The sequence below is a fragment of the Cynoglossus semilaevis genome, chromosome 11, assembly GCF_000523025.1.
Source record: "Cynoglossus semilaevis isolate Cse_v1.0 chromosome 11, Cse_v1.0, whole genome shotgun sequence".
In the NCBI taxonomy this organism is placed as follows: Eukaryota; Metazoa; Chordata; class Actinopteri; order Pleuronectiformes; family Cynoglossidae; genus Cynoglossus; species Cynoglossus semilaevis.
The window spans coordinates 811,634-822,930 of record NC_024317.1 but is presented as its reverse complement, the minus strand read 5'-3'; the positions used below and the strand labels follow the sequence as shown (position 1 = coordinate 822,930).

The window sequence follows — 11,297 nt, the reverse complement described above, 5'->3', positions numbered from 1 at the left end:
CGAGTATCTCCAGTTGTTAGGTGTAGACGATGCGAGTTTAGGGAAACACCAGTGGTGTGGACGGGGCGGCCCGAGCCCCCGCCCTCAGGGCCTCCAGGATGCGGTGGTGGGTGTAGAGACGGACCTCGGTGCTGAGGCCTCGGAGGTCCAGGCCGAGGTAAAGGTCAGGATACAGAGCAGACGAGGTGTTCCACAACCACAGCAGCTGGTCGTTCCTCGTCACCTCGTCGGCCGGACACTCTCCTGAGTAGTTTGTTTTTGGGGAGTAATAGTTGTAGCAGTTAGGAAAGCCATAAAAGCCCCACAGCCCGTCGGGTCTCTCCTGTTGCCCCAGTTTCAGAGTTTCTTGCATGAACTTCCTGGCTGCGTCCTCAAACTCAGCCCGAGCCTCGGCCTCCACCTGTGCAGCGGTCCAGTCTGGGTGCTTGGCCCGGACCAGTGCTCTGGAAGCCTCCCAGTACACCTGTTTACTGTCCCAGTTTCTCTCCCACACAGGTCTCCAGCTCTCCCAGTCCACCACGGCGAGGCCCTCAAATTCCCCGTCAGGAATGTCGGTGCGGATATCATCGCAGGCGGCTCTGAGGTGTCGGTCCAGACTGGCGTTCTGGGGGACTCCACCATTGACAGGGTTTTTGAAGCTGGAGTACCAGGGGTAGAAGCCCAGCTTGTTAGAATAGAAGATGGTCATGTTGTCACCCATAAACGTCTGGTTCTGGTTTTGGACGATGTTGAACGTCCCCAGGTCCAGGTCCACGCCATATCTAGAGAGACAGGCACCGGTGGGAGCGTTCCACACCGTGAGGAAGGGAACTTTGGAAATGTATGAGTTTTGAACCCGCAGCCCTGACGAGAGGCTGAAGAGACTGAGGAGCAGCAGCACGTGACAGGAAGTCATCGCTGAAAGGAGCAGGAAACAAAAACACGGCTGAGATCACATGTCAAAGTCTGTTCTCACCAGTAAAAAAATAATAAAAAAGTCCAAATGTAGGTCAGCAATGAGAAATAAAATTTACAATTAAAACAGAAAAAGACATTTAATAATTTAATTAATTTACACACAGTTCTTTTAACATAAGAATTTATTGTATAATATCAGGACATTGTATCCTTAACTTTGGACGTTTTATAATTTTCTTCAATAATCTTGAGTTTAAATTGATTTTTAAATTTTAAACATAACATTATCGTATATTTATTTAACTGTTTTGTCATTCACCACATAATTCATCTTATCGTTTAGATTTTTAGTTTTATAAATTTGACTTTTCCATTTCATAGTTTTTTTCTTTCTGTAAAGATGACTTCATGTCATGACTTTGTGTCACAATTATGACTCACAAACGTTTCTTTTATCGTTTAACTAATTTACTTACTGTTAAATTTGCTGCTTAAGTTCCATACACTCATTATTTAGAAGTTCTATTTTTACAAACTTTATTTAAATTTTTTTAAAAATCGTCCGTGACAAATCTGCGGTTGAGCGTCAAGAACTTCTTCTTTTCGAATCTGCAGTTGAGCGTCAAGAACTTCTTCTTTTCGAGTAGACTCTACTTCCGGTCTGTGTGACTGGTCGTTCGTACAACAACAGACAGACACTGACCTGTAACTTCTCAGGAATAAAGTGTAATAAAACAGAAACCGTGTTTCATCAAAGACAGAAACGCCAACACACTTACTCTGGACAAACCGCTGTGCAGGCACATGACCACAAGAGGAAAACCGGAAAACTGAAGCCACAAGTGTCCGACAGCCAATCAGCAGAGACATGCAAATGAGTTGACGAAGTAGTATTTAAAGACACAGGCCCGGAAAAAGAAACTCCTCATCCCATTATTATCCACAACAGCAATAACAGTTATCTGTTGAGCTTCAACATCAGCTGCTCACCAAGGTCAGTGTAAATATATATTTTCAGTCGAAACGACTGTGAGAAAATCAACCATAATGGACTCTTTCACCTCCAAACGCTCACATGTTCCTGCAAACCTCTTAGAAGTAGTAAAAAATAACTCCTGGCTTAACAGCAGCCTGTAATTACAAGGGGAGGGGGTTGTGAGGCCGCCGCCTGCAAAATGTTTTTTGGTTTCTTTTTTATAAAGACAGGCAGTGTTTTCTTTTTTTCTCATTTTCATAGATCTTTATCCAAAGGTAAAATTATTTTTTATGACTGTGAACTAGGGCCACACAGTGGATGAGTGGTTAATAGGCTTGCCTTACAGCAGGGAGATCATGGGTTTAATTCTGTGGTAACTGATGGCCTTTCTGTATGGAGTGTGTTTTTTTAGCAGAGAATTGTCAGAGAATGACTGAATGACAAGCTAGCTTTAAAAAAAAAACTCAAATCGTCTGTGGTATAATTGTCATGACAGGATAATGAGGCGACGTCACACAAAAAGTTTCATAAAGACCTTTATTTACTTTTTATTTTAAGAAGAAAAAACAGAGGTTAAAAAGATTCAGCAACGTTGCCTCAAAGATCCGGCGTCGACTGTGTCTCAGGAGAACAACGGTGGCCGAGTGTTTTTTCCAGCATTAGTGGACTAAAGTAGAGCCTTAGAAAAAAAACTCAGTAGTCATGATTTGGACATAAAAATGTCGCTAAAAAGGCATCTAACATTACATTCAAATAAATAGCCCCAGCGCTAACTGCCTTCACACACTAGTTATAAATGAGGTCATAAGAAAAAAAAAAGGTCAGGCACTTTAAACTGTGCTTTCAGCAGTTTGAGCTGCATCGAGTCCACTGCACAGCAACCGTCGACCCGTGTCTGTAAATATGTTCTCCACGCTCTCTCTGGGAGAAGAATGCAATTTGACACCTTAGAAACTCAGAAAAAAACAGGAGAAAATGTAAACAAACATCTTTACAAAAGGTTTAAAAGTAATAATCAAACATAACCTTTGAATTTTCCACAGTGTTTTTTCACTTTGTATCATCCATATGAAACAGTACTTTAAAACACCAACCTGTCAACTACTGAACAATGACCAGTGTGTGGCCTTAACTAAAGAGCAGAAAAACGATCAGTAAGAAAACACAGTGAGCGGCCGAGGCCGTGGTTTGGGCCGCGTTCCCTTTCTGGTGCAGGGGGTCGGTCTGGTTGCAGCCCTGGAAGCCGCTGTAGCACTGGCACTGAAAGTCCCGCTGGAACATCTTCACGTCTGCCTCGCTGAGCTCACCGGTCACGGTGGGTCTGCCATTCTGCCTGATGATACCGTGGGTCAGGGGGTTCAGGTGCAAGTAAACATCACTGTCTGGGTTTCTGCGCAGGCAGCGGCCGTGGGAACCACACAAGGCCTGGCTGCACAGCTCTGCTGCTGTGGAAACGTTGACGAGGTATTGACTCAGTGGACCACGCAGATACTTGTCAAGGTCCAAACAGCTGGTCTGTGGAGAGGGAAGAAAAACCGTCAGCCACCGTGAAACGGCCTCTGCTGTTTCATCGGACGTCTTTGAAGAAAATCTTTGAAAGAAGAAAGTTTTTAAAAGACGAGGATTTAAAATGTCCAGTTTTCTGTTTGTAGACAGATGTAGCTTCTCTTTATAAAATGTCCAGTTGTTTGTAGACAGATGTAGCTTCTCTTTTTCCCCTTCAGGGGGTGCTACTAACAAAATTAAAGTGAAGTTTTTTCCAGTTGAATACAACAAGTGAACTCTTGATATAACATTACAAAGTCTACCTTCAGGTTTGGAGGTTTGGGTTTTAACTCTACAGAAAATTGAACCAAATGTTTTCACATTAAATTCAGTTAAAAACCAGGCCAACACTGGGAGGAAATAAATACATGAATCGCTGACAAATTTGTTCCAAATTGTTCACCAATGACTTGATTCTTTAAATTAGCTTCAAGTTGTTTTAAGGTCAACGCCGTGGACCTGAACAATACAACGGAAAAGTTTGTTTCCTGACAAAAAGTAAAGGTTGTGATGGGCTAAAAACAGATCAAAGAACCTCTGAGCTCAGCCGTGACGTTCATGTGACCAAAGTCGTCGTCTTCAAACACAAGCTCTCAGGGAAAACTAGGTCGACAAATGGCCCCAAACATGAAGTGCTGTGATTGGCTAAACGGTCATAACGACGGTGCGGTCACTCACTGGGCTGCTGGCATAAGCTGCGTCTCCCCACAGGATGATTCCGGCGGCTCCCAAAGCCACGCTCTCCCCGATGGTGGAGACGAGGTCGTACTGTGAAAGATAAGGCCACATGTCAGTCGACCCTCGGCAACAAACATAAATGTGCTGTTAGGTCTCGTTTTAACAAGGTCAAAGTGTTAGCCACTCATAAGCTACTGTATGTCAGGCACTGCAGCAGATTTTCTCAGTTGATTTACTCATAGAGGAAATGGTCTTTAGGGTGTTAGTGAGATTTCCAACACGACCAACACCCATCCTGCCCATTCCACAAAAACGGGAGGAATCGGTGTGTGTCTGTGTCTGCAACCAGAACAGGAAAAGAGTGTGGATGTGGATAAGAAAAAGCTATAGTTCCATGCAGCGAGGACTCAGACAGACAGGGGTCAGTGAAGCCACCGTTTGATACCAGGTCGTAAAAGAAAAGCTGGTCACTTTAGCGTAACACGTGGAAGCGTCATACCGTATGTGACCACCAGAGCACACAAACACGACAGTCATTTCACACCCCACCACAATTATGTGTGGTAAAAACACTGAACGTATATCAATGATGGACGACCAATCCGACGGTCTTTTTTGGAAGCCACCCAGAATGCAATTTCTGACGCAGTACCATTGCTGACCAGCAGAGAGTTCTCTCTCTGAATGTCTCGTTGTGATTATATAACATCTGTAGAAAATGTACTTTTCAAGACAACAGACTGAAAGTACAGTCTGAATTTAAGATTATTATTATTTATCATTATGATCAGAATGGTTATAGAAGGAGCAGATCTACAAACCAACACAGAGAGACTCTTCTTTATGGAGTGTTTCCATTGACAAGACAGGATTGAGCAACATTTTGGAATCAATCCATCTGGCCAGTAGAAGAACTGCAGTCAAAAAACATTTCTGGGGGGCGTCCTTTTGATGAGAGTGATAGCTGTGATTGTTTTGGATCAGGTGGCTTTTCCATTCACCCCAGGTGTGGATTAGGTTTTTAGAACCTTCTAATTGGTGCTTTCATAATCGTCCAATCTAAATCAGACAACCAGGTTAAAAACAACGGTGTTACAGATACAGATGCAGTTACGTTATCAGACAACCAGGTTAAAAACGACGGTGTTACAGATACAGATGCAGTTACTGTCGTCACCTCTGTCAGCTGCTCCAGAGAACCAGAGTAGGTGGGTCGGGTGTACACGTAGACAGGACGCGCCAACCCATCGCCCGATGACGCCAAGCGCATTCCCTCCTTCACTCGGTTCCGAACGAACTGACGACCAGACGGTGAAGAGCGCAGCACGGTGCCCATGTAGATGGAGGGGAAGAGAGCCGTGCTCTCCATCCACAACCATTTCAGCTGCTCGTTGCGAGCCACCTCCACGTCGGGGCAACGGCCGGTGTAGTTCTCCAACGTGCGCAAGTAGTCGTGGTTGTAACAGTCGGGGAAAAGGTAGAACCCCCACAGCTGGTTGGGCCTCAGGTTCTTGGCTTGCTTCAGCGTCTCCAGCATGAAGTTCCTTGCAGAGATTTCAAACTCCTGCTGGGCTACCTTTCCCACCTGCTCTGTCGACCATTTTGGGTTTTTCTGGCGCACCAGCTCGCGAGAATATCGGCGGTAAATATCTTTGGTTGCCCAGTTCCGTATCCAGAGTGGGCGCCATTCCTCCCAGTCGATCACTGCCAGCCCCTTGGCCTTGGGGTCACGTATATACCTGTTCACCATCTCTGGCATTCTCTCCAGGTGCTGCGTAAGGCTGGCCACCTGCGGCAGCCCGCCATTCACCGGCGTTTCGTCCGACTCGAAGTAAGGGTACAAACCCAGTCGGTCTTTATAGAAGATGGTGAGGTTCTGCTTAACGAAAGCCTCATTGGGCGAGGCCACGATGTGGAACTGCTCCAGCTGAAAACGCACGTTATGCCTCGGGCCACAGTCCTCCGTCGGAGCATTCCAAACGAGGAGCAAGGGCTTTTGAGAATACAGTGGCCGTTGCGTGGGTTTCAGTTCCAAAGCGCAGAGGCGGTCCGTCAGAAGAACAATCAGCAGCAGAACTTTCCAGTCACACAGAGTCCAGCACAACATGTCTTCAATTGTGGCTGGACAGAAAGGACCGTCTCTCTCTGCTCTATAAATCACAGAGGCCAATCAGATGTTTTAGTTCAACTTTACAAGAAGGGAAATTCCAGTGTAATTAATTCAGACATTGAATGGGAAACTCTGTAAGAACGACAAAAGTACATTTGACAGCAGTTCTTCTGAACAGATCTGAGCTGACAGTAAGACTTGAATTGGATTATTTTTATAATACGAGGGTGGCTATAAATTCATAGCACGTCTCAGAACGTTGCCAAAAACATAACATTCGGCGTCAAAATATTACAAAGTTCATGAAAAAATATATATAAATTTCATAGACTTGCAAAAAAAAAAAACACTATTCAGACTGACGGCATGTGAAGATTCCTTCATTTACTGACTGGGGTGAAGTCAGAGTAACGTCCAGACTGATGGGTAGTTAATAATAACTTAGTGACTGATTAAGTTTCAGGTTCGATGTACTGGAGTACAAATAAAGAACAGTTTAAAAAATACAGGCAAGTTGTAAAAGAAAAAAGAAAAGTTAAGAAAAACTCATCAGAAAAAAACTATTAAGAAAACTATTAAATTAACTCTATGTGAAATAGAATCAAATGTGAAATTTCACCCATTTTAAGAGACATAAAAAGTCCTAAAAATGTAATTTATTTATTTAAAACCTATCGTCTCTTCTTTCCTGTATATAATGCCACGCTCCATCAGAGAGTTTATACTTTTGTCTTGTAGTTAGACTTTTTTTCGCATCACTTCAATTTTCGTTTTTGGGTTTGTTTTAGGGAAAAACCAGAGTAAAAATACCGACAACAACTACTACAAAGACAACACGACCACGACCGGACCACCGTACCTTGGCTGGTTGACTGAGGAAGCATTCCCGAAGAGCAGACGCCTGTTACAACCTGCCGCGTTCCTGCGTTGCCTCACAACAAATTGGAAAATACAGAATGGACATGTCTTCAGGAGGAAGAAAACCGCGAGGAAACGTGGGCTGTGTTTTTTTTTTCTTCTTCTACAAAGTCATGTGTTGCTGGAGAGTAAATTGTCTTTCCGCCGCCCGGTCAGGAGTGAAGTTAAAGTTACCCCCTGCGATGTTGTCAGTCGCCACTCGACTGTTCCCGGAGCCAAATCACTTTTGGAATGTCCATTATCTTTGGGATAAAGGGGGGGTGGAGAAAACCCGGATGTCCGTCAGTTGTTTAATGTCCTGGAGACGTGAAATGGTGTCGCTTACATCAGGATTTAGCTACTAAGCTAACGTCAACCGCCACTTAGTTTAACGTGTTACGGTTTGTTTTTGTCGTTTGTTTAAAAGTTTAACTTCTGTTCCCCCCCCCCGGTCACAGTGAGTGGACCGGTCCAAAAGTTTGCTCCCACCGCTGTGTAACAGATATACTGTACCGAGAGCGAAGTCAAGATTCATGAGAGGTCAGAGTCAGAGGGACAGTAGGACACGTCCCCCAAATAAGAGCATGAACACACACCCCTCCATCTGCACCGCTGTGTCTGATTTAACTGTGACGGGGGGTGTTTACATCCTCAACCTCTTCATGAAAATATAAAAGTAAAATGAGCTGAATCTAAAATGTTACAAATTAATGCCAAGTTTATAAGGATTTTGTTTTTGTTTGTTTCAGAGAAGAACAAAGTGTTTTGGTGTAAGTGGTTTCACGAACATCTGTTCAGAGACCACACTGATACAACTGTATCCTGTTCTATATTACTGTGATGATATAATAGGTGTGGGGGCGTGAGGGGGACGGGGGGGGGTCAATGTGGTGCCACACCAACTCCTGTAGCACTAGCCTCGGTGATAGAAAATCTTTTTTCTTAAAACTAACTCTTAGAGTCACTATTAAAGTAGAAGAAAACTCTGAAACTTTGGTGAGAGTAACATCTTAGCCTTCATTCATATCTTTGATCATTTCTATTCTTATATTAAAATATCTTATTTTTTTGTATCGTCAAATTCTTTTGTTCCTACATCATTTATGTTCATTGAGCTACGATGCTGTAAAAGTTTTTCAGGATTTAATGGAGTCACTGAGGTTCATTAACATTTTTATAATGTTTCTTCTACTGTGTCTCAATACATGGAGCGCACGTCAGACAGGGGGCAGCACTCATCTGGTCCACAGATGTCTGTGCTGCCTGAGGCCACTGGCAACGTCTCCACCAAGTGGTCAAGTACAGGAGACACTGGGACGGAGGGACGTGATTTGAAGCTGTGAGGATCTGTGGAGCAGAAACACTACAGACACTACAGACACTACAGACACTACAGACAGTCCAAGTCTTCAGGGGGAGGGGGCGAGGGGGGGGCAGCGTTTCTCTGAACCTTTCCTCTGCAGCTACACGTGAGCTGAACGATGCCAGAGCACATGATGAGGATGAGGCGGGGGCCGCCTGGAAGTGAGCCTTTTTCCTGTGTCAGAGTCCGTTCCGCCGTTTGTTCTCCCGGCCCTGCTGACTCACATCACCATGTCATCAGCTCCGTTCTCCCCCCCACCCCCCCTCTCCCCACTGGCCATGAACGCCACTGGAGAAAAACTAAGGAGCGTGAACGCTCTGTGTGAATGAACGCCTGGGCTCGGCTTTCCTCTGACCTCTGACCTCTGCCTCCTGAGCATTGCATCACCATCAGAGTGCGGGACCATCAGGAAGTAAAAACAATGGCAGGGGAAACAGCCATCACAGCCTCCCACCGCCAGTAGACGGAACAGGCGGTCACAGTGTAGCCAGAGGTTGGACCACCGTGTCAACAGGTAAGATCTGACGTGAAGTGGAACTGAAGCGTCGACCATAAGACGTGAAGTGAACGGAACTGTTTTTAATTACAACGTTACTGTTTCTCTCAACTAGATCCATTTTTCTCGGGACGTTTAGATTCTGAGCTCAGTTGGTTTTTGTTCTGAGCTGTTTATATGAACCCATCAGACCAGAGGGAAACGGAGAGTTAAACTGTAGATACAGTTAAAGGAGGTCAAAGTCCTCTGTGTCAAAGCACGCCTTCACAAACACCACTGATGATTTTAATGAGCGACAGTGTCAACAGCAGCCGCGGCCACGACCTCAGCCTGTAAACACGCTGTGTACGTTAGGAGGAGGAGGAGGAGGAGGAGGAAGAGGAGGGGGAGGAGAAGGAGATAAGAAAAATGATTCATGAACCCCATCAGCTGGTACTTCCTCACACGACTCAGCAGAATCACATCAAAGACAACTGCACAGGGAAGACATCAAAGTGCCTGACCTCTGACCCCAAACACACCCAGCCACATTCCACACAATTACAGACGGCAGAGAAACGTCTGCAGATGGAGGCCCTGCCCGTTTATTGTGGAGACATGTCAAAACTGCAGCGTGAAATATGTTCAAACTGCTATAAAAGTTTGATGGAGTTCCAACTGGCAGCGATTCTCCGCTGGTTCTGAATCGAGTCTTTGAGTCCTCCCAATATCACGTTAACTGAGGCTCTAATTATGTCAGATTATCATCAACAGTCGTAAACAAAGTCACAGCTGAATGTGAAGCCACTGGAGGAAAAAGAGCGTTGACGTGTTGTTGGGACGAGGCGTGAAGAATGAAGTCAGCGGTCAAACCCAGCAGTGACCGCTGGGTCACAGGACTGGTCAGGGACAGGGACGCTCCACAAGGCCAGGATGGAAGGCTATAAATAAGACAGAATCTGAAGACGTCCAATGACAGCTGTGCTGAGAGCACGTTTGAAGGACACGCCCCCGTCAACCAGTGGACAGATTCAAATCTAAAACTACTGCCATTTATGGGAAACTAGTAACTGGTGACTAGGTTTCCAAGCTTCACTCCTGGTTGGTAACAGGTAGTTAACCAGCCTGGTTTATGAACTCTAGGGTTAACGGTCAACGTGTTGTTCTTCTCTTCTTCAAGACGTGCAAAACAGATCTGGACCACAGGCAGGTCAGTGAAGAACATGAAGTCCAGACCTGGGCCACATCCAGAGTTTCTCTGTAAAGTCAGTTAGACATGTATATAAACACACACACATACATGTACTGTATGTTTATAAACACACATACGTACATATATAATACAGTACACACTAACACACGTTTCTCATCCCAGGATCAAAAACAAAAATCTGGGACCAATTCCGTTCCAGCTCAACAAACCATTTATTCAAGTATTTCCATTTCTAAGAGATTTGAACTCATGTCCATTGTTTTCACTAGTGCTGGGTCTGAGTCAGTGGAACTGCAGACAGTGGATACACCTGGGTATTAATGTGTACATACAGTAGAACTCTTCATGTGTCTCATGTTCTTTTAGCTACAATGTCAACCTCACACACACACACACACACAAAAACCTCATCACTCATAGAAACAGGAGTGCACACGCACACACACACACACACACACACACACACTTTCACAGATCAACATTAAATCCTGAAGACGATGATTTCACGGGTGTGAACCACTGCTACTGTTGACAACAGTCGTCTCTGACTGTAACGACTGAAGTGCATAACATTCCATTTATATTAATGTCATATGAACAGTGGTTCTGTGTTGGACTTTGGGTGGAGCGACACATCCCCCCCCCCCCCCCCCCCCCCGGGGGTGAGAACCTGTCGTCTGACTCCAGTCCTGTGCAACGCCTCAAAGCTCACAGAGGATGATGGGAAAGTCCACGTGGATACAGGGGAGGTCCAGCTTTATGATCCCCTGAAACGGAAGAACATTTGGGTTTTTTTTTTATTTAAATGTTAAGATTCAAAACAATCAGGATCACCGTGACGACGACAACAAACCTGTGGAATCAAGTTCTTCTGGATCCTCCTCAACTTGAACTTTTTTCGGCCATTTTTTGTCACCACAGTCTCTTCGTAAAATTCATGTGCGAGGTCGCCGTCCTCATCGTAGAACAGAGAACTGCCGACACAGATACGATCAGTTTGGGACTGAATCAAAAGGACTGTCATTTAAAAAGGAAAAAAAGTCTAAACATCTCTGTAATCTGTGTTTCCAGCTGAGAATTCCTGCCGCAGCGACCTCACCAGGTCACACTCGAAAATCTGAATTCCTGTTCCTTCACTTGTCA

The 11,297-nt window shown here is 44.9% G+C and overlaps 3 protein-coding genes across 3 annotated transcripts in view; all 3 read right to left on the bottom strand.

Annotated features, from left to right (window-relative positions):
- hyal1 (hyaluronidase 1) overlaps positions 1 to 1,628 on the bottom strand; it is a 3,556-nt gene extending 1,928 nt beyond the window's left edge. Inside the window, 3 exon segments of the mRNA XM_008319590.3 lie at positions 29 to 897; positions 1,374 to 1,490; positions 1,527 to 1,628. Of these exon segments, the coding sequence (XP_008317812.1) occupies positions 29 to 897; positions 1,374 to 1,407 (903 nt within the window). The 5' untranslated portion in view covers positions 1,408 to 1,490; positions 1,527 to 1,628.
- A 768-nt stretch (positions 1,629 to 2,396) lies between these two features.
- hyal2a (hyaluronidase 2a) lies at positions 2,397 to 7,625 on the bottom strand. Its single transcript, XM_008319591.3, has 4 exons — positions 7,066 to 7,625; positions 5,274 to 6,246; positions 4,097 to 4,186; positions 2,397 to 3,388 (listed from the first exon to the last, which is right to left on the bottom strand). The coding sequence occupies exons 2-4, from the start codon at positions 6,201 to 6,203 to the stop codon at positions 3,002 to 3,004; spliced, it is 1,407 nt and encodes a 468-aa protein (XP_008317813.1). The 5' UTR covers positions 6,204 to 6,246; positions 7,066 to 7,625; the 3' UTR covers positions 2,397 to 3,001.
- A 2,717-nt stretch (positions 7,626 to 10,342) lies between these two features.
- On the bottom strand, positions 10,343 to 11,227 carry LOC103385651 (tumor suppressor candidate 2-like). Its single transcript, XM_008319592.3, has 2 exons — positions 11,008 to 11,227; positions 10,343 to 10,921 (listed from the first exon to the last, which is right to left on the bottom strand). The coding sequence occupies exons 1-2, from the start codon at positions 11,176 to 11,178 to the stop codon at positions 10,856 to 10,858; spliced, it is 237 nt and encodes a 78-aa protein (XP_008317814.1). The 5' UTR covers positions 11,179 to 11,227; the 3' UTR covers positions 10,343 to 10,855.
- Between the last annotated feature and the right edge of the window lie 70 nt (positions 11,228 to 11,297).

Coding starts and splice junctions, on each gene's coding strand:
- hyal2a (XM_008319591.3), bottom strand. CDS start 6,203: ATGTTGTGCTGGACTCTGTGTGACTGGAAAGTTCTGCTGCTGATTGTT. Junction 4,187..5,273: donor CTCTGGAGCAGCTGACAGAG/GTGACGACAGTA, acceptor TATCTTTCACAG/TACGACCTCGTCTCCACCAT. Junction 3,389..4,096: donor CAGCTTATGCCAGCAGCCCA/GTGAGTGACCGC, acceptor CCCTCTCCACAG/ACCAGCTGTTTGGACCTTGA.
- LOC103385651 (XM_008319592.3), bottom strand. CDS start 11,178: ATGACAGTCCTTTTGATTCAGTCCCAAACTGATCGTATCTGTGTCGGC. Junction 10,922..11,007: donor AGAAGAACTTGATTCCACAG/GTTTGTTGTCGT, acceptor CTTCCGTTTCAG/GGGATCATAAAGCTGGACCT.